Here is a 25702-nt window from a genome sequence, read left to right as displayed (position 1 = left end):
GGCCGCCCCTGATTGGTCCGAGCGAGAGCACCAAGCTAGGTTGCCTAGCGATCCCGAGGAAGCCGCGGCGTTAGTCCTTGTTCGCGGCGGAGGACCAGGAAGTAAAGTTGCCGCTTGCTCGGCGCCGCACAAGTTTGTCGGCCGCAAGCGCCGGAGGCTGAACAGGTGTCCAGCGGCTGGGAGCCTGCGGCCGCCCGGGCCACGCCAGCGGCCGCCGCCACGCAGGTGAGTGCGCCGCGGCCGGCGCCCGCCCTCGAGCCGGCTCGCCAGCCTCCGTGGGGCACCATCGCGCGGGGCCTGAAGTTTCCCGGCCCTCTGCCAGGCAGGCCTGCCTCCGTCGGGGCCTACTCGGACCTGGCTTGCGGGACAAACGCGGCTTGCTGGTTCCGCCTCACGGCTTCTTGTTTTCCATTCTAAATGTTGATTTTAAATTTCCCGAGGAGGCAGCCCGCAGGCGGGAGCCGGCCTGGCGGTGTCCGTCCGCTGCCCTTTCCGGAAGGACAGGCCCGGGGTGGGGTGCTGGCCCTGGGGATGGGAGCCCGCGCCCCGCGACCTGCCCAGGCTGGCGGGGGGCCCCGAGAGAACCCGTGTGGAAGGCCGCACCTGCCCGCCCTAGTCGCCGGGACCGTGGCCGGCCACCCGACGTCCCCTGGAGTCTCCAGTTGCCCATCTGTGAAAGGGGGGCTAGTGAACCCTAGAAGCCTGAGCCCTGGCCCATTACCTAGTGAAGTTTTTGGCTTTGATTTCAAGAAATACTTCTCGTGCAGTGGTTCCCTACTTTTGGACGGGCTCCATCCTTTTGCCCTTTTCCTTAACACGTCTGCTTCTTTTCCTGATGTAGCCCGATGGTGCCCTTGTCCTTCACATTTGAAGGAAATGCCACCGATGAATCACCGGGAGATCATGTTCCATGAGATGTACAGTATCGGAAATGGATTTATAGTTATCAAACAACAAACATTAACCAAGATCCTGCTTCTTACATAAGCATTGGCAATACAGGACCAAAAAGGGAAGAAAGGACCAGTTCTGTCTTCAGATCCTTATATTTTTTTGGAGAGCTTTAGCATGTGCACAAATATAGTACAAAATGATTTGAGGCAGGAGTGAACTCTAGCAACTGGTGAAGTCAGAAAAAAGTCTGATGGAAGGAGGTGGCAAGAGAGTCAAACTTTGAAGGTGTCTGGGAGGAGAGGGCACAGTCTGGGCATGGACGATGACTTGGATGAATGATGAAATATAAGGGGAAACTACTAATGCAGTTTGAATTGAAAATGGAATATGTATTACCAGAACAGTTTGAAGTCCCAAGTCAGGTCAAGGTGGCTGTGCATAGTAGGGGATGTATATGGATATGTTAGATAGGGATTTAGAATCCAGTTGATTAAATATTAGCAGTGAATGAGAGGAAGGAGTTCAGAATGACTCTGGTGACTGATGATGGCGGTGCCCACAACAGATGCCAATCTGTCCATATTCCCATGCCACTTTCTCTTGTCAACAGTACCATGCATTTTGCCAAGGGGATAGCTGACTCAGGTTGGTTTAACCACACTACTCACCACAGTGCACAAGAACCTTGTTGCCCAACCAACATTTAGTCTTCTCTAGCCATGGAATAAAAGAATTGACTAGCCTCCAAGAAATGAGAACCTTGGCATCACCTCTTTAACTCTTTTCTCCTTTATCTTCCACTTTCTCCTTTTCTTCTCCTACTTGTGATTTCTTGAGGTTTATAGGCCTTGACTCATTCTGGCTCTGCTTGATTGACCAAAAATGAGTCTCAGGCTAAGCCCACATGGGCAGTGTTTGGGCCCTGATTGGTTTAGAGTAAATTCAAACAGCCATTGATTATATTTTTCCCCTTGGACTATGCAAAAAAGAAAATCCTAGTTCCTTTCTTTCTCACCTGTCTTAAATCATTGGAGTGCCCTGAGGATCTTACCCTCCCAACAATTTTTTTTTCCTTCTTTTTTTGAAGTCATTTTTGGCCTCATTCCTTACCTAACCTTAATGATTGAATGGGTACTATCTCAGTCAAACCGTGGCCTGGAAAACACCTGAGTTTAACAACCCAAAGTCTTCTATATCCTCAGTCATTCTGATTCTGTATCTGGCCACTGAACCCAGATGGATCAGGAGGAGAAAATGAAGCCAGTGGTTTAACACAGCTCTCCCTCACTTGAACCCAACTCACTTGCTTGGCATGGCATCACTTCCCTGATGTCATTGTCATCTTTGAGAATGAAGGACAAACATCATCAACCTTTATCTTCCATGTCTAATAAGATAGTTTGTACCATCACAAAAATTCTTAAATCTGCTGCCTCCTGACCATTCCCACTGTTGTCATCTTAGGCCAGACCTCCTCACCTCTATCCCAGACTGTTATAATAGCCTTTCTGTCTTCTGACAGGAAGAATAGAGACATCTATTCTTTCTTTTCCTTCTGCAGTTCATTTGCCAGATTAACTTTCCTAATTCACATCACCTGTCACTTAACTTCACACATCAGAAACCTTCAGTAGGTTCTAACTGTCTTGAAATGGAGTTCAAACCCTGTAGTCTGGTTTTCAAAGGAGGCTATTCCCAATCTAGTTCTAGTCTACCTTTTCAACTTTATCTCACACTACATCTCATCATGAATTCTAAATAGCCACCAAACTGCTACTTGCCCAGCTCTGGAATACATCTCATGCTGTTTTCCTTCTTAAATGACCATCTCTTCATCTCTGCCTGGTGAAATCCTATCCATCTTTTAAGACTCAATCACCTCCTTTGTAAAGCCTTTTCCATTATTCTAAAGTGGAGTTTTCCTCCAAATAAAGCTTATAGAATCCTTTTTATTACCTTTACATGTTTTTATTTGATGTTGTGGGTTATAGTTATTTGAGTCCATGTCTTATTCAGAGTGTCAGTTTCTTGAAGACAAGTGTTTCTTAATTTTTGATCTTTCTCAGGATCTAGCTGGCCTGTGGTCTTAAGAGATGTATATTAGATGAATAAAAGAACTATGTTAAAAAATCAAACTGCCTATCCTTTTTAATTCGTAAATGCAGCAGGGAGGATATTTTACATTAGGTCATGGAAAGTTCACTCTTGAGCAGTAGACAGGAAGGATGACATTTTAATCATAAGAATATTAGCTAGTTGAGCAACAGGTTTCATAGTTTGATCTAACTCGTTTTATGAAGAAACTGATTCATTGCACCTCCCCTTTCTTACAAGGGTATATTTATTTTGAATTAATTTTAATATTTTCCCCAGTTACATATAAAAACAGTTTTTGACCTTTGTTTTTCACAATTTTACTTTCCAAATATTCCCTTCCTCTCCTTCATCACTGAGAAGATAAACGATTGATAAAGTTTATACATGTGTAGTCAGGTAATTGCCCTTTTAAAAGCAAATAGGATTTTCCAATTCATTGTTATAAATTTCACTCTAATTATCAACTTAAATTTTTAAATATTTCTTGTTTTGAGCTATATTGAGAGAGACAATTGAGGGTGTATATATATATATATTTATATATATATATATATATATAAATAAAAATATACATTTTTGAGTGTAAATACACACCCACATATATGTATATGTTCTTATTCCACTTCCCCTGGAACAGGTGAGAATGTCATCTTTGACTCACCGAGGCCGGCGGCGAGCTGAGGTTGACAAGAATTCTGAAAAAAAATTGGAAGGTGAGGAAGACTCCAACCAAGAGAGAGGTCTGGATAATGATGATTCCGGGGACTCTAAGGATATTCGCCTCAACCTTATGGAAGAGGTGTTGCTCCTGGGCCTGAAAGATAAGGAGGTAATGGAATTCAGGTATCCATCTCCATGTGTATGATACATATTAGTCATATTTATATTGAGAAGTTTTAAGAGAAGTAAAACTCCTAGGGTTTTTTGGGGGGGCAGTTTGCAAAGAATGGCTTCTGTGCTCCACAATTTTAGGGCTCCAGTTGCCTCTGGGAATGATGGCTGAGGTGTATAACATGAAAACTATTGGTTTAACTGAGAAACTTCTTAGATTTTGTGGAAGAGGAAAGCTAAAATGTTTCCAAACTGATGAAACAACTACTAAAAAGTCAAAAGTAACTACCCAGGGGCAGCTAGATGGCACAGTGTATAGAGCACTGGCCTTGGAGTCAGGAGAGACCTGAGTTCAAATTTGACCTCAGACACTTAATAATTACCTAGCTGTGTGACCTTGGGCAAGTCACTTAACCCCATTTGCCTTATAAAAAAAACAAAACAAAAAAATTGGAAAAGCCCTTGTAATAATAATTACACTCTCTTTACTTCCCATTTCTTAGGTGAAGCTACAGGCCTCTTTACATAGAAAATTGTTATTACTAGTACATCATTGTCCTGTACGTGTGTAAAGGACATACATAAAAATACTTGTGGGGAATGCTATGCCCTGTGGGAATGTATAGTCTTTACCTTAGGTAGAATTATAGGTTTGTTAATTGCAATTCATCAAAGAGTTATTTATTAAAAGGTCCTGAGTACCTCTTCCTTTTCCCTCTTCATTCCAGTTAGCTAAGAAAGTTGAATTAGGGATCTGTACTACAAAAGTAATATTCAATACAAATTAATTGATGTTAATTGTCATCTCACCATTATGATCCTGTCTTCTGTCTACTCTGCACTGTAGCCTCTCCCTGTTTAATGATCATCTAATCTCTAACAAATTCTGCTGTTTACACAGGGCTCTGAACAGGGTGGGTGCTAGTTAAATGGCCATTGCCTTTTGAATTGTTCTGTTTGGCTTTCATAGGGAAGGCTTTTTTATTTAACTCGTGGCACAAGAAATAGGAGAAAAATTCATAGGCATTTTTGAATTAGAGCATTTGGGAAGAAGCATTCTAATATACCTAAACTTTAGCAATTTTGAACTGCCAGTTACTTTCCTTCCTAGGCTTTTGAATGTATAAGTTAGCATTTATAAGAATGTAGAAGTACATCTGTACTTTTTTCTACTGGTCTTCCAAATTACCAACTTAATGCAAATGTTAATGGTCCTAAGACAGCTATCTGTCTAGCTAGGTCTTTAAACTTTATCCTAAAAGTAAGGGGGGGTGGTAGAGAGCAGAGGAGGGACTGTTGAAGCTTTTTAAGCATGAGATCATTTTGATAAAATTGGAAAGAAGCTCATTTAAGGACTTTAGCCAAAACCAGCTGTTTGCTTTTGATAGGATTTGTTAGACATCATATTTGATCTCTGGTTGTTTGGTATCAATCATACAAAGATAAATGTTAGGCCCATGATTTTTTATATAAAAAATTTCCTCTAACAATTATAAATTGACATCTTGTCCTAATTTATAGTTAGAGAGTTTCCTGAAACATTGAAGGGTTAAGAGAGCTGTCTAGGGTTACACTCCCAATCAAGTGTCCAAAGCAGGCCTTGAATCCAAGCCATTCTGGGTCACTAAGCTGTTGTTTTCATCATGCTGCCTACCAGTCACATACCAGAATAAATATGAAACTGTTTCTTTCCATGAAAAACTTTGTATCTCAACAGACTTACCTTTGAGATAATGTTACTAATGATTTCCATATTTCTCTGGTCAGAACCTCTGCTTAGCAATATTATTTAGTCAGCAGAAATTAAATGGAGATGTATATTTTAAAAGTCTGGAAGACAATTTTTCCAGATAATTATTGACCTTAAGGAAGATCTCACTTCAAGAGGTTAATTCACTTAGCTGTCTCCCAGATGTATTATATTCCAGATGTCACAGAAAGATAGCCTATAGCTATCTTCCCTTTTCTTGGAAATCTGTAGTTTAGGAGATATGCCACAACTTTCCTTGAAAATATAAATTCCTAAAAAAAAAATATATATATATATATATACACACACACACACACACACATACATACACATACATACATATAAATTCCTTTATGATACATTGGGAAGTTCAAATATGGAAAAACACATTTGAAAAATTCAGTATTAACTCGGTCAAATATTAGTTGTCATAAAATGAGAATACTGAACCTAAGCATCAACTTGATCAAGGTAAAAATCGACCCATTTCCTGTTGAAAACAAGATTCAGGTAAATTGTCAATATTGCCTTTGTTAAGAATTCTCAATACTGATCTTTTATCAGATTACTGATATTTAGTCATGAGATTTTATTGCCGAAAATGAAATAATTAGAATTTATATTTTTTAGATATATAGTTACTTGGAATTATGTAAACTTTCTTGTAATGATTTGGGAGGAAACTTCTTTTAACCTCTTGCAATTAACAGTATCTGGATTTGTAATTTTTTTACTATAATGAGCACATACTATATTCAAGTCATTGTGTTTCATTTCTTTTTGTTCATTGGAAGTATCATATGTTAATATAACTCTTTAATCACTGAAATGTAATGGCCACAGGTTTTCAAAGATTTCTATGTTCTGGAAACAATAAGCATTTTTAGAAAAAATGTTAATTAAAATTTTTAAACCAAATTCCAATTAGGACTAGATAAGTATATTTTTTAAAAATTAATTTAATGCTTTATCATTTTGACTAGTTTTGCCCATAAAAAAAGATAAAGATAAAAGTTTTTGATGAGCTTAAGAACTATGAATACGGAATGTGATGCAAACTATTGGACATGGTCAGCCTGTCATTCTTATTGAACTGGTTTGGAGTTTGTTTGTTTTTAAAATTTTTAACCTTAGTGGGTTGGGGTGATGTATATTTAGAAATAAATGTGATATAAAAACAATAGACATCAATAAAATGTGTTTTAGAAGTGAAAAAATACACTTTTGAAAAATATAAAAAAGAAATCAGACAGGGTAAGTAAAAATTGTATTTAAAATTGTGTATATGGTTTCCCAACCTTGACATTATACTTGATCAAACTTTTCTTACCTCTTAGTAAGAGCATTATACCTTAAAAAGTCTGATTTCATTCTGAAGTTTAGAAAAATCTTTCAGGCAATCTTATTTCAATAATGTAAACAACTTGTTGGAAAAATGAATGAAAAATAACCTCTCTCCAAAGCTTAGGTTCTTTATTATATCTAAATTTACTAATATTTTAAAACAGTTGAACTTTGTTTTCTTTTGTTAATCCTTATATATTCAAGGACATTTTAGTATAATCGTAATAACTTCTTATGGAGATTAAAATGGCTATTACTATTATTATTTGTGACAAATGTATTTTAGGAGACTTGTTTGTCAAGTTGTTTAGCATGATCTGTGGAATTCTAAAAAGTGACATATAACAAAAGGAGTATTAGCCTGGTAGCTCAAAAGGCTAAAGTCTTATTTTATATGTAGAATAAATATAGTTCAAATAAACTTCTCTGTCCTTTCTTTAAAGGACCAAATCTCTTCTAGATCTAACTTTGACAGTGAGGGGAAAAGCTCATCCTCTTTATTTTTTCACTGGAATTGAGAGCATAGAACATTGGGTCTGGAATCAAGAAGACTTGAGTTCAAATCTAGCCCCAGACACTAACATTGTAACCCTGGGCAAGTCATTTCATATCTATTTGCCTCAGTTAACCTCCTCTGTAAAATGGAAAGAATAGCACCTGCCTCACAGTTTTTTATCTCATTTGCAAATAAGATAACATTTGTAAACCAATGCCTGGCATTGTGCCAGCAGGCCCTTAATAAATGCCAACATTGTGCCAGCAGACACTTAATAAATGCTTGTTTTTCCATCTTTTTCCCTAATGATGATGTGACCATAAAGTCAAGGAATTTGGTATAGGATCATTTTATTCTTGCCACCTTACTACTAAAGATGACATGCTTCTAAAGACATCATCTGTCACCTATCTTTGCCCTTCTTCTAAGCCAAGGGAGCTGTTCAGGCTTGTTAACTCTTTTGAGTAGAACTCCCAAGGATTCTGTGCCCTGAGGTAGCTTCATATGTAACCTAATAGTTTATCTTGTTTTACTAAGCAATAAGGATGCAAATCCTCCACAGTAACCTTCAACAGAGAGCTGCTTCATGAAGCATTTTTCCTAGGCTGTTTGCTGTGGCTCTAATTCCCAGCTTCCCAGCATTAAAAAAAAAATTTTTAGTGAAAGATTTTATTTATTTTGAATTTTATAATTTTCCCCTAATCTTGCTTCCTCCCCCCCACATACACCCCACAGAAGGCAGTCTGTTAGCCTTTACATTGTTTCTATGGTATACATTGATCTAAATTGAATGTGTTGAGAGAGAAATCATATCCTTAAGAAGAAGAAAAAAATAAAATAGAAGAGATGTCAAAATTACATAGTAAGCTAATTTTTTTTTCTTAAAGGTAACAGTCTTTTGGTCTTTGTTCAAACTGCACAATTCTTTCTCTGGATACAGATGGTATTCTCCATCACAGATACCCAAAATTGTGCCTAATTGTTGCACTGATGGAATGAGCAAGTCCATTAAGGTTGATCATCACCCCCATGTTGCTGTTAGGATGTGCAATGTTCTTCTGGTTCTGCTCATCTCGATCAGCATCAGTTCATGCAAATACTTCCAGGCTTCCCCGAATTCCCATCCCTCTTAGTTTCTAATAGAACAACAGTGTTCCATGACATACATATACCACAGCTTGTTGAGCCATTCCCCAATTGAAGGACATTCACTTAATTTCCAATTTTTTGCCACCACAAACAGGACTGCTATGAATATTTTCGTACAAGCGATGTTTTTACCTTTTTTTCATAATCTCTTCAGGGTATAGACCCAGTAGTGGTATTGCTGGATCAAAGGGTATGCACATTTTTTTGTCCTTTGGTCATAATTCCAAATTGCTCTCCAGAAAGGCTGGATGAGTTCACAGCTCTACCAACAATGTATTAGTGTCCCAGGTTTCCCACATCCCTTCCAACATTGACCATTGTCCTTTCAAGGAAAACAAATCTTCCTGTCTCCAAGGCAACACTCAGCTATATCACCAAATGCTAAATGTTTGTTGACTATCTGAAGGTAGCTCATTTGTCCCCCAAAAAAACTTCTCTTTTCTACACTAAATATTATTAGTTCTTACCATCTTGATCACCCTACTCTGCATGCCCTCAATACAAAGTTTCTCTTTTTTAAATATGGCAATTGAGGTGGTACCTCTGTTTTAATTTGCATTTCTCTAATAAGTAGTGATTTAGAGCAATTTTTCATATGACTATGGATTACTTCCCAGCATTTTTTTTAGGTTTGAGTTTTTTTTTGGCAAGGCAAATGGAGTTAATTGTTTGCCCAAGGTCATACATCTAGGTAATTATTAAGTGTCTGAGGTTAGATTTGAACTCAGGTACTCCTGACTCCAGGGCTGGTGCTCTGTCCACTGTGCCACCTAGCCACCCCCCTTTCCAGCATTTTTAAACATTATTTTGCTCCAACAAAATTGATACCATGGCTTAATATAGTAAGTAAGAAAACTGGCGACTGAATAAATAACATCAAATATGTTTTACTATTTTTCAGATCGAAAATCCCCCCCCTTTTTTTAAATTTTGATCTGGACCTCTGATTTCATTGACTTAAAGAATGTCTATGGGGAAACCCCCTCTGTAAAAGCAGCTCAATCACTACTCTGCAATTTCTAGTCTTAGAGAGGTACCAGGAGCATTGATTTTCTCAGACTTCCACACTTAGCACATCCCAGGAGGTATTGGGTCAGGTCTTCTATCCTTGCCAGGATCTGCTCGCTAATCCATTCCATGTACTTTGCTATTTTTCTTGGAATTGTGACTAGATTCATATTAAATTCTCATCACTTTCTATTTACTTAATCACTGGATATTCCTAGTTCAACTACTTTTGTGAGGGACTTTGAGAAATTGTTTGACATTAAAAAGACCCTTTTACTCAAAACAATTTGAATGGCTCCTTGCAGCATCAGATCTTAAGATGAAACTAAAGTCAAAATTTGGAAACTGATGAAGTTACTATCTAAAGTAATGTCTGAAGATAGTTCTACTATCGGGAGCAGAATCATGAGAATATTGCCTTTTGTTCTGAGTGCCACATTTTAAAAAAAGATGCTTTGTATTTTGAGGGCATGCAGAGTAGGGTGATCAAGATGGTAAGAACTAGTAATATTTAGTATAGAAAAGAGAAGTTTGGTGGGGGGACAAATGAGCTACCTTCAGGCAGTCAACAAACATTAACATTTGGTGATACAGTTGTAGAGTGCTGACTTGGAGACAGGAAGACTTGTTTTCCCTGAGTTCAGATTTGACCTCAGATACTTCTAGCTGTGTGACCCTGGGAAACTCACTTAAAACCCTTTAATCCTGTTTGCCTGAGTTTTCTCATCTGTGAAATAAGCTGGAGAAGGAAATGGCCAACCATACCAGTATTTCTAACAAGAAAGCTCTAAATGAGCTCATGAAGAGTTTGAAACAAATGAAGAAGACATTCCGCTAGGTCCTGGGAACTTAAAAACTAAAATGAAAAAATTTCTGTTCTCAGGGAACAGAAAAAAATTTTTTATCAGAAAAAATATCTAAGTTTATAAAAATAGATAACAAGGTATTTTGGGTGTGGGGGGATGCTGCTGGCACTTGACTTGAACTTTTTAGAAAGGCATCAGGGAGAGAAAGGGATTCATCTCATATCTGAGGATTAGCTTTTGCAGAGATGGGTGAAATGAGTTTGAGGAAGAGCAGTGGGTCATAGAGTTTGGGAAGAGATAATAATGCACAGTAAGCTGAGAAAGGTAACTTGGAGTCAAATTGGAAAGGGTTTTAAATGCCAAACAAAGAAGTCAGTGTTTGGTCCTAGACATAAGGAGCCAATGGAGTTTATTGAGAAGGGAATGACATGGTAAGAACTATGCATTCAAATGGATCACTATTTCCAAATGTTTGAACTTCTGTAATCTGAGGAAAGAATTGTCTTAATTTTCTGGATCCAGAAGACAGAACTGAGACCTCCTTAGAGGTTAGAAGCATTTTCCAAATTAAAAAAGAAAAAAAGGTCTACCAAGTAGAACTGTAAAAGATGAAAGGGAATGCCTTAGAATGAGGTTATGCTTTTCCTACTTCTGCCCCACCAATCACAAGAAATGTGAAAGTAGGGGAAGCTAGGTGGCGCAGTGGATAGAGCACTGTCCCTGGAGTCAGAAGTACATGAGTTCAAATCCGGCCTCAGACACTTAATAATTACCTAGCTGTGTGGCCTTGGGCAAGCCACTTAACCCCATTACCTTGCAAAAAAAAGAGAAATGTGAAAGTAGGGACTAGAAGTATTAGAGAGCATTTATGACACAGTTGACCCCCTAAAGCCTTGTAAGAGACCTAGATATTCTAGTCTTTTCAGACTGAAAAAGAAGAGGACGTGACCTAAGACAGAAAAGGAAAATGATAAATGCTGGAGGAGACATGAGGAAACTGGGACTCTAATATACTGTTGGTGGAGTTAATGAATGGAGCTAACCATTCTGGAGAGGAATTTGGAACTATATCCAGAGCGTTATAAAGCTGTGCATACCCTTTGATCCAGCAATACCATTTTTAGGTCTGTATCCCAGATACACAAAAAAGATCACACACAAAAAAAGAAAAGACCCTTATGTGCAAAAACATTTATAGCAGCTCTTTTTGTAGTGGCAATGAATTGGATACTTAGGAGATATCCATCATTTGGGGTGTGACTGAATAAGTTGTGGTATATTCATGAGATGGAATACCATGATTCTGTAAGAAATCATGATCATGGGATGGCTAGTGACACAATAGATAGAGCACCAGCCCTGGAGTCAGGAGGACCTCACTTAATAATTACCTAGCTGTGTGGCCTTGGGCAAGCCACTTAACCCCATTGCCTTGCAGAAACCTGAAAAAATCATTATCAGGCATATTTCGGAAAAACTGGAAAGACTTATATGAACTGATGACTGAATAAAGTGAGCAGAATCAGGAGAATATTGCACACAGCACCGGCAACATTGTGTGACAATCCACTATGATAGACTTAGCTCTTCTCAGTGATCAAAGACAATTCCAAAAGCCTTGTAATAGAAAATACCATCCATACCAGAGAAAGAATTGTAGGGTCTGAATGCAAACCAAAACATACTATTTGCACTTTTTAAAATTTGTTTTTTTTCTCTCATGTTTTTTTACCTTTTGTCCTTATTCTTTTTTTACAGCTTTGACTAATAGCTAAATATGTTCAACATCATTGTGCATGTATAACCTATATCTGATTACTTGTTGTCATAGGGAGAGAGGAAGAAAAATGTGGAACTCAAAATCTTATAAAAATGAATGTTGAAAACTAATGTAGGGGTGGCTAGGTGGCACAGTGAATAGAGCACCGGCCTTGGAGTCAGGAGTACCTGGGTTCAAATCTGACCTCAGACACTTAATAATTACCTAGTTGTGTGGCCTTGGGCAAGCCACTTAACCCCATTGCCTTGAAAAATCTAAAAAAAAAAACCTAATGTAATTGGAAAAATACCCAAAAAATCATTTTAGAAAGTTCAAAAAAAGAAAGAAAGAAAAGAAAAAATGCACTTCAGTTATCTTTCCTTCAGCCCATATTATTAGCAGAGCATAAAAGGGGAACAGAAGGAATCTCTGCAAATATGTTTTTCCTTTAATTAAATCAGATTTTAAAAATATTTTATTTGCAATTGCATGTAAAATAATTTTTAACATTCATTTTTTAAAATTTTCAGTTCCAAATTCTCCTTCCTCTTTTCCATTTCTTCTCCCCAAATTGGTGGGCAATTTAATATAGGTTATTGCATACACAGTAATGCAAAATATTGTTACGTCTCTCTTCTAAAAACTGTATTTTATTGGCAAACTAAGATATGGTGAATGTTGGGGTGGCTAGGTGGTGCAGTGGATAAAGCACCAGCCCTGGAGTCAGAAGTACCTGGGTTCAAATCTGGTCTCAGACACTTAATAATGACCTAGCTGTGTGGCCTTGGGCAAGCCACTTAACTCCATTTGCCTTGCAAAAAAAGCCTAATATATATGTGTATATGTATATATATATATATATATATATATATATATATATATATATATATATATATATAATATAAAGATATGGTGAATGTTAATAGATCATCCAAGGTATCATAACTTTTTAGTGACAAGAGAGAAAGTAGGTTATAGATTTTTTATAGAATTATACAAAATTATAGAATTTTCTCAAGGATAGGCATTTATGGTATAGTAAACAGAGAGCTCAGGACTCAAAAAGCCCTAGGTTTCCCATCCTATGTCTTACACCTGCTTACTTTGTGACCCCAGGCAAATCCCTTAACCTTTAGGGGATCTGGACAAAGTTACTCTAAGTTACTGTTAAATGGAATTTTCCTTTTCTGAGTGGCCCCTATAGTAATGAATTCTATCCCATGGGAAATGGAAAGATCTTAGAGTTTGTTGCTTATGCCTACACAGAATGCAGTTTTTAATCATTAAACTACTCTTTAAGGGAAGTGACTTCTTTCATCTTTGTACCCTTGCCATTTCTCATAGTGCTTTGCATATAGAGGCTATTGAGTTGGTGAATTGCATTGTCTAGAAAGGAAGACAAGTTAAAATGGTTATTATATTATTGGCTTCCTTGAAGGCTATTCCTTGTATCTACTCTTATCCAGCCTTGGTTACCTGTAAAGTAGGAAGGTGAACAAAATGAAGAGTCAACAAAAACTCAGTAGTTAGGAAGAACACTAAACTAAGATCTTAAGCTTTTTGTTTAGTTATCCCTAGATTGTTCCTTTCTCATTAGCAGTAGTCTAGTGTGGATCTTTCTCTTCCATATCTATTATCACTAATCATGTATAGTAGATGGAATGTTGGACTTGGAGACAAGAAGATCTGAGTTCAGATTCAGCTGTTGTGATCCTGGGCAAATCACTTAAAACCATCATCTGCCTCAGTTTCCTCAACTGTAAAATGAGGATAATAGTATTCCAAAGTGATTGTAAGGATCAAATAAGATATTTATGAAAAAACCATTCAAAGACTTCCATCAGGTGTCTTCCAGCTGTCTACTTTCATCTTACAGGACTATGTATGAACCTTTTAATTCAGTTTTATATTCACAGAAAACATGTTTAATTTGCAACTTTTTGTTCATGCTTCTTCTGCCCCTGCCTGGATTTCCTTTCTTCTTTTCTCCCTCAGAAAAATTCTACACTTCTTTTGAGGTCCAATTCAAGTTTCAGCACCTTCTTGAAACCTTCAGCTTCTTCAGTATATGTTGATTTTTCTATTCGCTAAATGTCCATGACTCAAGTCTGTAGCCACACAATTTTGAGCTTATTTAGATACTTATATTACTCTCTGAGGGCCAGTTGGGTGGTGCAATGAATTCAGGTGCAGAGGACCTGAATTCAAATCCAGGTTCAGATATTTACTAATTGTATGACCCTACTCAGGTCATTTCATCCAGTTTGCCTCTGTAAAATGAGCTAGAAAAGGAAATAGCTAACAACTTCAATGTCTCTGCCAAGAAAATGGAGATACAACCAAAATGACTCAACAGCAACAAAATTATTCTCTGGTTATGTCTTAATTGTTTAATTGTAAATTCCTTGAGGGAGAGTATCCTGATTCGTTTTATCATCCATGCTCTAGTGATGGCATGTGCTCATCACTTTTATTTAATGACACACAGGCTCAAAATTTCAAAAGCAGCAGCATCCTAGGCTCACTCCAGTTGAAAATAATCATATGGCTTACCTATTAAACAACTGATCAATAATGGAAGTCCTGTATATTTTGTTTACTAGAGAAGAATCTGACCTAAAGTGATTGTATTTCTATCTTCACACATGACTTCAAAATTTGAGCAGCCTCTACCATACAAAAGTATTAGGGGGCTATTGTGGGTATTTATACAGCAAAAAGAGACTGAGCCAGAGGAGTAAGACATATAGAAACGTGTCATCAAAATGAATCCTTGAATTAATGATTAAAGCATTTATAAAGTGCTTACTTTGTGTAAAGCATTGTCCTAAGCCCTAGGGAGACAAAGGCAAAACAGGCCTTGGTCTCAAGGTGCCTGCATTCTAATGGAGGAAGAAGACATTGGGGGAGTCCCAATAAAACAAAAAGTAATGCCTCTTACTTAGTGTTATTTCCACTAATAAAATTACTTTAATTTTCTGATATTGGTGTCCAGAACAGTGTTGATCTTCAGTAGTCGTGGCTGCAGGGGCAGTTTGCCAGGATAGTAGATAAGGGTACTAAGATGGAAGCAGTGCTGCTTCCATCTTTCTATCAGTGGCAGTTGGTTAGAAGTTATTGCTGGTGGTGATGAGGAAGCTGAGTCCCATCTTCACCGTGATTACTCCTCTCATTGATGAATTGGGGGTAGGAGAAGACTTAAGTACAAATTAGGTAAGATGGTTTGTGGAGTACTGCTATTACCATACTTCTTGGGCCCTCAACTATCTCCAATCAAAATCCTAAATGGATAAGATGGTGGTCAAGGTAGGGAAATTCAGAGAGGCAGACATAACCAGGAGGTGAGGGTGCCATAGAAGAGTCAAGAAGGACAACAGTTGAAAAGAGGCCATCAGATTTGACAATTAGATGATCAAAACTAGATTTACTAATAGAGAGTGTGACAGAAGGCAATGAGTCTAGATATGCTTTTTCAAGGAATTTAACTGGGAGAGGAAATAGTCTAAGTAGCTTGAGGAATGGTAAGATTGAGAGGTGTTTTTAGGATGGAGAAACTTGGGCAAGTTTCAGCAGTCAAAGTTGCTACAGTGCTTTAAAGACTGTCCCATGAGAAAGGATTGTTTTGTTTGTCCCTTAGAGGCCCAACTAGCAGAAATGAGTGGAAGTCAAGACTGGATTTCATGAAAAATGCCCTAAGGGAGATGAGAGAGCTTTGGACTCCAGGGTCAGTAGGACTGTGAATAGAATCCTGCCTCAGATGTTCCTTTTTATATGATCTCTCCTCCCAAGTCTCTTCACCTTTGGTTCAAGGACCCACATCCATGACAGAGAAATTCCCCTCCCCCTTTCCAGCTATACCTGTTCACCTACCTGATTTCCCACTGATGAATGTAACTTACTCCAGCTATCCTCCCCATCCCAGTGAATCTGAACTCTGAGCTGACATTGTTCAAACTGTTTTCCATCCGCTAATGACTACTCCATCCTTCCTATTCCCTCAACCCTTCTTTTTCCTCTCCTCCATGTCTCACTCTAAAGCTTCCCACCCCTTCTGCTGTGCTCTCTGGAATGCCTGCTCTGAAAATAACAAACTTGCTTTCTTAAACCTTTCTATTTCTCCTTTCCATTATCTTGTACTCAACAGGCTTTATCCACCTTGATGACTGCCTGTCTGTCCATACTTTCCAGCACTGATTGTACTTTCACTCACACATACATCCTCACCCCAGCCCCCAGGATTAGAATACTCTTCCGTTTAAGATTGCAGGTCTCCTTTTACCTGTAGAACAAGCCTAGGAAAGTTCTTCCTTTCCAAGCAGGCCCAGACAAGGCAATTCCTGGTTCATTAGTAGCTACCACATTTTCCATGACCTACTCCTCCATAAACTTTAGCAAAACACAGAGAAGATCATTGATCTTGTCATGACGCACAAATGTTGCCCTTCTATGTTGATGAACTATGAAATATTCTCATCTGATCACAATTGTTAATTCCACCTCTCCTTCAGCCTTACAATCTCTAATCAAGTTCTTTGCTTTCTCCTCCACTTCTCAGTTCTTTCCCAAGCTATAACTGCTCTCTTCCCTTCCCTATCTTGACAATTTTAAGTGTTTGTCTACTGGGTTGCCTGACATGCTTTTTATCCTTGTACCTCTTTACCTTGGTCTTTATGGACCATTTGTTGGCACTAACATTTCTTCAATTAATAAACACTGTTGTATTGGCTCTGAATCTGGATTTACAAACCACCAAATCCAATGGTATGATAGTGAACACAGTGAACACAAACAACTTCTAATATTAGTATTTTCTTAATTATCTCATCAAACCAACATTCTTTATCCTCAAGTATCAATGAAGTGTAGCCACTGGCTACTTGAGTTTGGTTCTACCTATGAGGAATTATTATTCAGACTCAGGAAAGCAAGGGTGGAAAAAAACAAAAATATTAAAAGAAGTTACAAACATATAGGAAGGGATATATATATACAGAGAGAGAGAGAGAGAGAGAGAGAGAGAGAACACGAACAGAACAGCCAATCAACAATGACTGGCCCAACAGGTCAGAGAAGATTGCAGCCCTGATCTGTCCAGCCCAGGTTTTTATGTCTTGCCTCTCATCCAGAGGACAAAAGGTGAACTCCCTTCCCCTGTACTGGACCCAGAATTAGGTAGAAGGTAAGATACAAATTTTATATTAAACAGTGAATCAATAGTAATGGGGATCTCCACCCAATTTGAGCAGATGACAAATTGAGTTTTGTTACATTCATAATTCTCTACTTCTGGTCAATTTAAATCTCAAGAGTAGGTGGTAGTCTATTTACATCTCCACCCAATTTCTACATTCACAATTCTCTTCATCTTTCCCCTGCTTCAGAAGGACTTTCTATGAGTTCTGACTTTACAGGTCTGGATAAGTTGGATAAGCATCAGATAGTAGACAAAAAGCTTTTATTTGTCAGCCTCTCAAATTGACCAAATTAAGGAAAAATACCGTAGTTTTAAAAGTGCTATTTGACATAATTTTATGAATTAAAATTAGTTACTTTAAAAAAATTATTGTAAATCTTGGGGGGGGGGGGGTTGATTCCTCCTTCTGTGGAAATTGAAGCAATTTTCAAAGTCAAAATTTTAGAAGATTATTTTTAGTTTGTGCTTTGAAGATTTTTTTTCAATCCTTAATTCTGTTTGTCCTGAACCAGGAAGCTTTTAAATCCTTGACCTTCAGGAATTATTTTAAGGTGTGTCTTCAAGGAAGTTTAGTTTAGGGAAGGGCACTAGCTATACATTGATGGGTGGAAATTCATGAGAAGAATATTCAGGTGAAGGGTAATTGAAACTTTCAGACCTCCCATATGGCCCTCTTCATATTTTTCATCTTGGTCACATTATACCCCAAAATATTCCTATTTAGGTTATTTGGTTTTACAGACAAGACAGTCCCTGAAATTTTTTTAAGCAGGTAAGTTTCAGATCAAAACACCATTTTAGACTAATATGCTTATCTTTGTAAGAGCAGAAGAATTTGCAAATAGGAGAGATTATAGTTTCTGGAGTCCTACCAACCAGAATCCTACCTTGAATCATACCCTCCAAAATCAGTGTGAGCCACAACTTCAGTTGCTTCCTGTGACAGTTATCCTGATCCATCTATTAGATATGCAGTTTTATAGGAAGTCTTAACTTTCCTTAAGCACCCTCCTCTCCTTTTTCTCCAAGCCTTCTGTCTCAGATGTTCTCTAACCCTTACTCCTCTGTTCAAGTTCCTCTCTTGTGCAGAGCCCCAGTTAACACTGACAAGTAAGCAGAAGCCTTTGCAAACTCCACCCCACCTTCCCCAGTTTTCTGAGGTCCAGTCAACTGACTATCGAATTCCTTCTTCTCTTGCTCCAAGTTTTACTCTTTTATGATCTGTTTTGCTGGCCCAGTCAATGAAGAAGAGTTTGCTTCTCTCATGCCAGATGGTACTGCTCAGACTTGGAAAGCAGGGGGCCTTTATCAAGAGGGTCTTTCTGACTGCTTTTGTGCATGGATTGTAGGGATGTAATAGACATTTAGAAGAGAATCCCAGGAAGAGTCCTTCAGAGATCCAGCCATTATGTCTCTTCCTTTACTTCTAGATATTGTTTATCCAAAATTCTGTATTCTCTTTTGTTCTGAGATATCACCAGAGAAGGCAGTAACTGTACCACAGCCTCAGTCCTACCTATTCCCCCCTTGCACCCCTCTCCTTATTTGTCATTTTTAGTCTCCACATGCTTCTGCACAATCCTAAGGGAAGGTATTTTTCTGAGGGTTTTATAGGTTTTGTGAGGCTGAAGTGGGAAAATACACTTTGAAGGAAGTTCAGTAATTACATCCTGGTTTCTGTTGCTCCTTTATTTACACTGTTGAAATCTTTGACCTCACCATAACTAAAACCAAAGCTGAGTAGTGAGTTGGAAGGAAGAAACCCCTGGAAGAATCTTTTCTAAATACTTACCTTGGATTTGAAGTATTTACATATCTAGTTGAAATGTTTGGGGCCACCTAGCCTTCTGATTATTGCCTCTTCAGGCTTTGTTGTTCTGGAATAAGTTATGCTTTAATCTGAACTGGCAGATAAAATGAATGAGTTTCATTGTTTATATAAAAGGACTGGATGTAGCTGTTGCCACCTACCCTGCTCAGCAGGTGAGGTACCATGGCAGATAAGTGAGTAAGTTAGACCTCAGGAAGCTGGGGGAGGTGAGGTGGAGTTTGTAAAGAAAGGCTCTGCTGACCTGTCATTGTTAACTGAGGCTCTGGGTGAGAGTGTTAGAAGCTTGGGTAGAAGAACTAGGGTTAGAAAAGATCTGAAATGGAGGGCTTGAAGGAAAAGGAAAGGTATTTATCCACCTCCTATAAGCCTATATATGTATATAATATACATATATATGTATATTATATACATATATATAATACATACATATAGATGGATCAGGATAACTAGTGTATACTGTCACAGAAAACAATTGAAGCTGTGGATCACACTGCTTTTGAAGGCTATGGTTCAAGGTTAGATTCTGGTTTGCAGACTCCAGAAGCTATAATCTCTTCTACTTCTAAATTCCTCTGCTCTTACAGAGATAGGCACATTAGTTTAAAATAGTATTTTGATCTTGAAATGCACCTGCTCAAAAAACTTCAGGGATTGTCTTATCTGTAAAATGAAAATCCCAGGGGAACAGTTAGGAGGTGAAGTGGATAGAGCACCAGTCCTGGAGTCAGGAGGACCTGAGTTCAAATCCAACCCTTAATAATTGCCTAGCTGTGTGACCTTGGGCAAGTCACTTTAACCCCATTGCCTTAAATAAATTTTAAAAAAGGGGGGGAAAAAACCCTTAAATCCTTCATCTGATATCCATGACCCCCTACAATCTGGTGTTGACCTGTGCACCACCTCTAATACTGTCATCCTAAAAACACCCCCTTCGAACATGCCTTGTTTTTTCCTGCCTTTCCCCTTTTGTTCACAGTGTCCCCTTAGCTTAGAATGCCCACCCTAACTTGCTCATTCCAACAGTGCAACATTCAGGTACAATTTTGGGGTATCTGCAATGGAGAATACCATCTGTATTCAGAGAAAGAATCGTAGAGTTTGAACAAAGACCAAAAACTATTTTAAAAAACCCAATATTAAATTCTTATGTAATTTTGCTCTCAAACTATATGTTTCTTCCATAAGGATATGATTCCTCTCTCATCACATTCAACTTAGATCAATGTATACCACAGAAACAAAGTGAACACTAACAGACTGCCTTCTGTGGGAGGTGGGGAGAGAGAAGCAAGATTAGGGGAAAAATCGTAAAATTCAAAATAAATAAAATGTTTCTTAAAAAAATGCCCACCCTAGTTTTTTTCTCCAAACCTAGATGTAGTTGTCTGAAACACTCCTCAGAAAAAGGGATCAGTGCCTTTGTACTTAAGGCATTATTGCTGATAACCATTTATATAGCAATCAGTCATATTGCCTTGTGATAGCTCTTTGTTTCTTCTCCTGTATAGCTTATCTCAATAGATTAAAAATTCCTTAAGCACAGAAGTAAATGCCTCTCTTACCCACATCACTCTAATACACCATAGGGTACTTAATGTTCATCAGTTGGACAGTCAGAGAACTCAGTAGTTTGTTGTTTGCTTTCCTAACTAAACTATATTCTCCTCTAAACTTTGGAATGCCACAGGAATAGTTTGTAGGGAGTTCAAAGGTCCTTTCTACAACTTTAACTTAAAATTTTAAATATAATTTAATAATATGTAATAAAATAATATAAAATAAATTTAACTTTACCTTAAATTTTTTAGGTAGTATTGAATCACAGACTTTGGAAAGTACTTAAGAAATGATCTGAATTCAATTTGGATCTATGTATACCATGGAAACAATGTAAAGACTGGGGGTGGCTAGGTGGCACAGTGGATAAAGTACCAGCCCCGGAGTCAGGAGTACCTGGGTTCAAATCCGGTCTCAGATACTTAATAATTACCTACCCATGGGGCCTTGGGCAAGCCACTTAACCCCATTTGCCTTGCAAAAAAAAAAAACCCAGAAACCCCCCCCCCCAACAATATAAAGACTGGCAAATTTGCCTTGTGGGGGGGTGAAAAGTAAGATTAAGGGGGAAAAATTGTAAAACTCAAAGTAAATAAAATCTTTAAGAAATCATCTGGTCTGGCTCACACTTGAATAAAAACCAGCATATACAAACACACCCATGCCCAACAAGTACTCATCTGGTTATCTAGACTTTGCTTGAAGACCTTGAGTGAAAGGAGACCCACCACCTCCCAAATTAGACCATTTTTTGTTGTTCAATCATTTTTCAGTTGGGCCTGACTCATCATGATCCTATGGTCCACGCTGTCTATGGGATTTTCTTGACCAAAGTATTGGAGTGGTTTGCCATTTTTTCCTGCAGTGAATTAAAGCAAATATGGGTGAATTGATTTGCCCCAGGGTCATACAGCTAGTAAAATGTTTGAGGACAGATTTGAACTCAGGTCTTCTTTTTCCAGGCCCAGTACTCTATCCACTGAGGCATCTAGATGGGTATTGGGATGTTCCACGAACGTGAAGCTGGAGAGATATCTGTGATGAGTCTGAGCCTCACATAATACTCTTTCCTCCCTGTCTTCTCTCTTCCTTTTCCCTAGGGTTATACGTCCTTCTGGAATGACTGCATTTCTTCTGGGCTTCGAGGAGGCATCCTGATAGAATTGGCCATGCGAGGTCGGATCCATCTGGAGCCCCCCACCATACGAAAGAAGAGACTCCTTGACAGAAAGGTAATGTGTAATGCCTTCCTCCCCACCCCCAACACAGCCTCTTTAGTAAAGGAAAATTGGGTGAAATAGGAGTGTGGTCTTGCCTCTCAGGAACCTTCCAAAGCCCCATTTCTCACCCCCATGCTGGGAATGAGGTCCTAGGGAGGGAGAGAAACGGCCAGGTGCTTGCTTGGCCTTGCTGCCTTCTCAGCTGCTGTCCAGTTTCTTTCCTTCCTCTCCACTGAACTGGACAAGAACTTGTCTCATTGGTCACTAAGGATTACCAAATCCAGGGACCTCTTCTTAGCTCTGAAGCCAAATTTCTCATCATCTCTCCCTTTTTGTTTCTGTGTATCCTCTCATTCACACAGTCTCAAAACCTTGGCCTTCTCTTTGAACCCACCCTCCCTCCTAGCCCCTGAATCCACCATTTTCCTTGAAAGCACTCTTCTTATAATGTCTGGTAATACGTCATATTTTAGTTTGACATTTTGTTTATCTAGGTCATTGATATGACCTTCAATCGTAAACTCCCAAGGACAGAGATGTATAAGATCTGTAATCTCCTATCCTAGCATTGACATAACATTATGAATAGTTTCTTAATAGCTATTTGTTGAATATTTTGAATGAATAAATACATGCTCTTTGTTCCTTTTCTCTTCTTCCCTAAAAGGTGTTGCTAAAGTCAGATAGTCCAACTGGTGATGTCTTACTGGATGAAACTCTCAAGCACATCAAGGCTACAGAACCGGCAGAAACGGTTCAGACATGGATCGAGCTGCTCACTGGTAAAAAAAAAAAAAAAAAAAAAAAAATTCAAACTGTCTCTCCTCTGTGCTCTGTTGTGTCCAAGATACAGTCCTGTCTCATTCCCAGGAAAAGAGAAGCAGAAATTCAGATTATTTATTTACTAAGAGAATAATAACTAGGTTTTGAATGCATAAACTTAATATTAAAATAATAATAGCTAACATTACATAGCACCTCCTATATGACAGAACGGTGCCAAGTGCTTTACAAATATTGTCTCTTGGCTCCTCACTCAAGATAAATGGCATTATTATTCTCGTTTTACAGATGAGGAAACAAGTAGAGCCAGAGGTTAAATGACTTCCCCAAGCAACCCTCTATCCACTGTGCCAACTAGCTGCCAATACTGGCCACCCAATTGTGGCTCTCTTGGTTTCCCCTTCTCTGCTTGTTTCTGGTGCTTTATTGAGGCCTTCTCAAGTCTTTAAGACAGTTTGGATAGCAGGGTGATGGTTGCAGGGGAGGTCATGACAGGGGTCACACCAGCCTTTTGGAGAATGATAAAACCCCAAATGTAAGAGTTTATCCTCAACTTCAGGAAGATATAGTGTGATGTGTTTAGTCTTGGGAGACACACTCCCTATTTCTCAGGCAGGGAGGATAGGAAAGTCAGTAAAGACTGAGAAACCTTGTTGGGAGAGGCAAGAAAGAACAATCTGATAGCTTCCCAAGGGGTCCTGGGTTGTCCACAAGATAGAACTGAAATGGAGATAAAAAGACAGATGATAGACTGTGGCCACCACCCAGGCACCTTAGGCAATCTGAATCTAAAATAATCAAAACACTTAGAGTAATTGATAGCAGCTAGAAGGCAGCCAAAGTTACCCCAGTCACCTTTATTGCTGTGTATGAGTAATGTTGCTGTTATTTTAAACTCAGAAGCCTAGGACAAGTATTTTCTTATTGTGGGAGTTTCCAGTCTAGAATAAGCATACTAAGCGATATAAGTTTGACCAGGAGGTTATGATAAATATTTGACAAATACCATATCATCCTATAGAAATTAATGTTTTATTTCCTTTGTGCTTATTCGTGGTAAATTGAAGAATTTATTTTTCTTCATGATGAATAGGGAGTTCATAAAGTCAATGAATACAGAACTTGAAAAAGGCTGGAAACCTCTAGCCGAGGTGCCCCAGACCAACAGGGCCACCTGCCTGGGGGCTGGTGCCACAGTCTTACATGTGTCTCTTTATCTTTCTCCCAATCCCCAGCAATAGCAGCCCAAGTAGCTTCGAGATTTTCCCTCCTCACCTCCTTCAGCAGTGTGCTTCAGTCCTTCTGCTTCTCTGACTTGGGCCATTAGCCATTTCATCTCTTCCCTGTCATTAAGGGAGGGATAGGGACAGACTCCTTCCTTTTCCTTAACCTGGATGTGATGACCACAAGTATTTCCAAATTAACATGTCTTAGTTTCACCTTATTGATCTTTTGACAGCTAAAAGCAGTTGTTGGTGATAAACATGAAACTTGACTGAATTTCAAATTTGCTTTTCTTGAGACAGAGGTCCCTCCTGGCCCAACTTGGCTATGAAGTGTGCTTTTCCATACTTCACATTGTCCTTACTGGAGATTAATGTGCACACCCCCTTTTTCTTCATTCTTCCAACTCCTGCCCATCACTCCACTCCTGCTCACTTGTTTTAAAGTTTGGAAAAGTCTTAAGAAAGTGAAAGAAACATGTACTGGGTAGGGGAGGGGTCTCATAGTTGAATTCTTTCTATCACTGAAAAGCTTTTGTTCTTAACACTTCTCTACTAGAATTTGTAGACTCTTATCTATCATCCAAGGTCAGAGGAAAAATCCAAAAGCTCCATCTTAGCCTCCTTCCCCCATCCTCACCAATACTTTCCTCTCCCTTTTCACAAGATTTTGTCATGCATGTTCAGGGTTGAACTATGGAAGAGTCATTCCCCGAATGTTTCGTGAAGCTGTGGACTAGAGGGTAGTGCTCCACAAAATTTGCCTGAAATGTACTAGATTTAATCTATGCTCCTGTAAATCAGAAAATTAATTTTTTTTGCTTTTTGTTTTTCTCGGTGTATTGTATCATTCATCTATCATCACAGGTGAAACATGGAATCCCTTTAAGCTTCAATACCAACTGAGGAATGTTCGAGAGCGGATTGCCAAAAATCTGGTGGAGAAGGGTATTCTGACCACTGAAAAACAAAACTTCCTGCTGTTTGACATGACTACCCACCCAGTGACCAACATAACCGAGAAACAGCGGCTAGTCCGAAAGCTTCAGGAGAGTGTTCTAGAGCGGTGGGTGAATGACCCCCAGCGCATGGACCGTAGAACCCTGGCACTCCTGGTGCTGGCTCATTCCTCAGACGTGCTAGAGAGTGTCTTCTCCACCCTGGCAGATGACAGATATGACATAGCCATGAATCGAGCTAAGGACCTGGTAGAGCTTGACCCAGAGGTAGAAGGAACAAAGCAAAGTGCCACGGAGATGATCTGGGCCGTGTTGGCAGCCTTCAATAAATCCTAAAGCCAGCAGGTGGGTTCCTCCTTTCCCTCTGCTGCTGCTGACCACCGGAAGCCACAACACTCCGTTCATGGGATGAGGTATTTGTTTGGGAGTTGGTTGATTTTCATCTATTTTTTCCTTCTCTTGGACCAAATTCTTGGTGAATAAGGGAGCAACCTCAGGGCATCGCCACAGGCCTTGAAATGATAAATGAAGACTTGCCACTTTCCCCAACACTTCTTCCCTCGTGGAGAACACAGGGCTCAGCACCCCAGTCTCTTTCTTTGGCTCGCCCCCATGGCTTGGGCAAAAATGACCAGTCAGGTGGGGGCCTGGATGTTTCAGCCACAGTGGGTCAGGCAGAAGTAGTAGAGCAAGCTCTTCATTTTTCTAAAAACATTGTCCCATTTTAAATATATAGCTCACTCAAGTCCTTTGTCTCTTGGACTCTCTCAGCGTACTGTAGTTTTCTTGAAGTAGCGTCCT

At 39.0% G+C, this 25702-nt stretch overlaps 1 protein-coding gene across 1 annotated transcript; it reads left to right on the top strand.

The window, feature by feature from the left end:
• The first annotated feature begins 65 nt into the window (after nt 1-65).
• GOLPH3L (golgi phosphoprotein 3 like) lies at nt 66-25287 on the top strand. The gene is made up of 5 exons (XM_074188740.1): nt 66-225; nt 3629-3820; nt 21817-21948; nt 22604-22718; nt 24810-25287. Exons 2-5 carry the CDS (start codon nt 3635-3637, stop codon nt 25235-25237), a joined length of 861 nt encoding a protein of 286 aa, XP_074044841.1. The 5' UTR covers nt 66-225; nt 3629-3634; the 3' UTR covers nt 25238-25287.
• Nucleotides 25288-25702: the final 415 nt, after the last annotated feature.

Source organism: Macrotis lagotis, chromosome 5, assembly GCF_037893015.1.
Source record: "Macrotis lagotis isolate mMagLag1 chromosome 5, bilby.v1.9.chrom.fasta, whole genome shotgun sequence".
In the NCBI taxonomy this organism is placed as follows: Eukaryota; Metazoa; Chordata; class Mammalia; order Peramelemorphia; family Peramelidae; genus Macrotis; species Macrotis lagotis.
The sequence above is the reverse complement of the archived record's forward strand: the minus strand, read 5'-3'. Positions and strand labels throughout refer to the sequence as shown.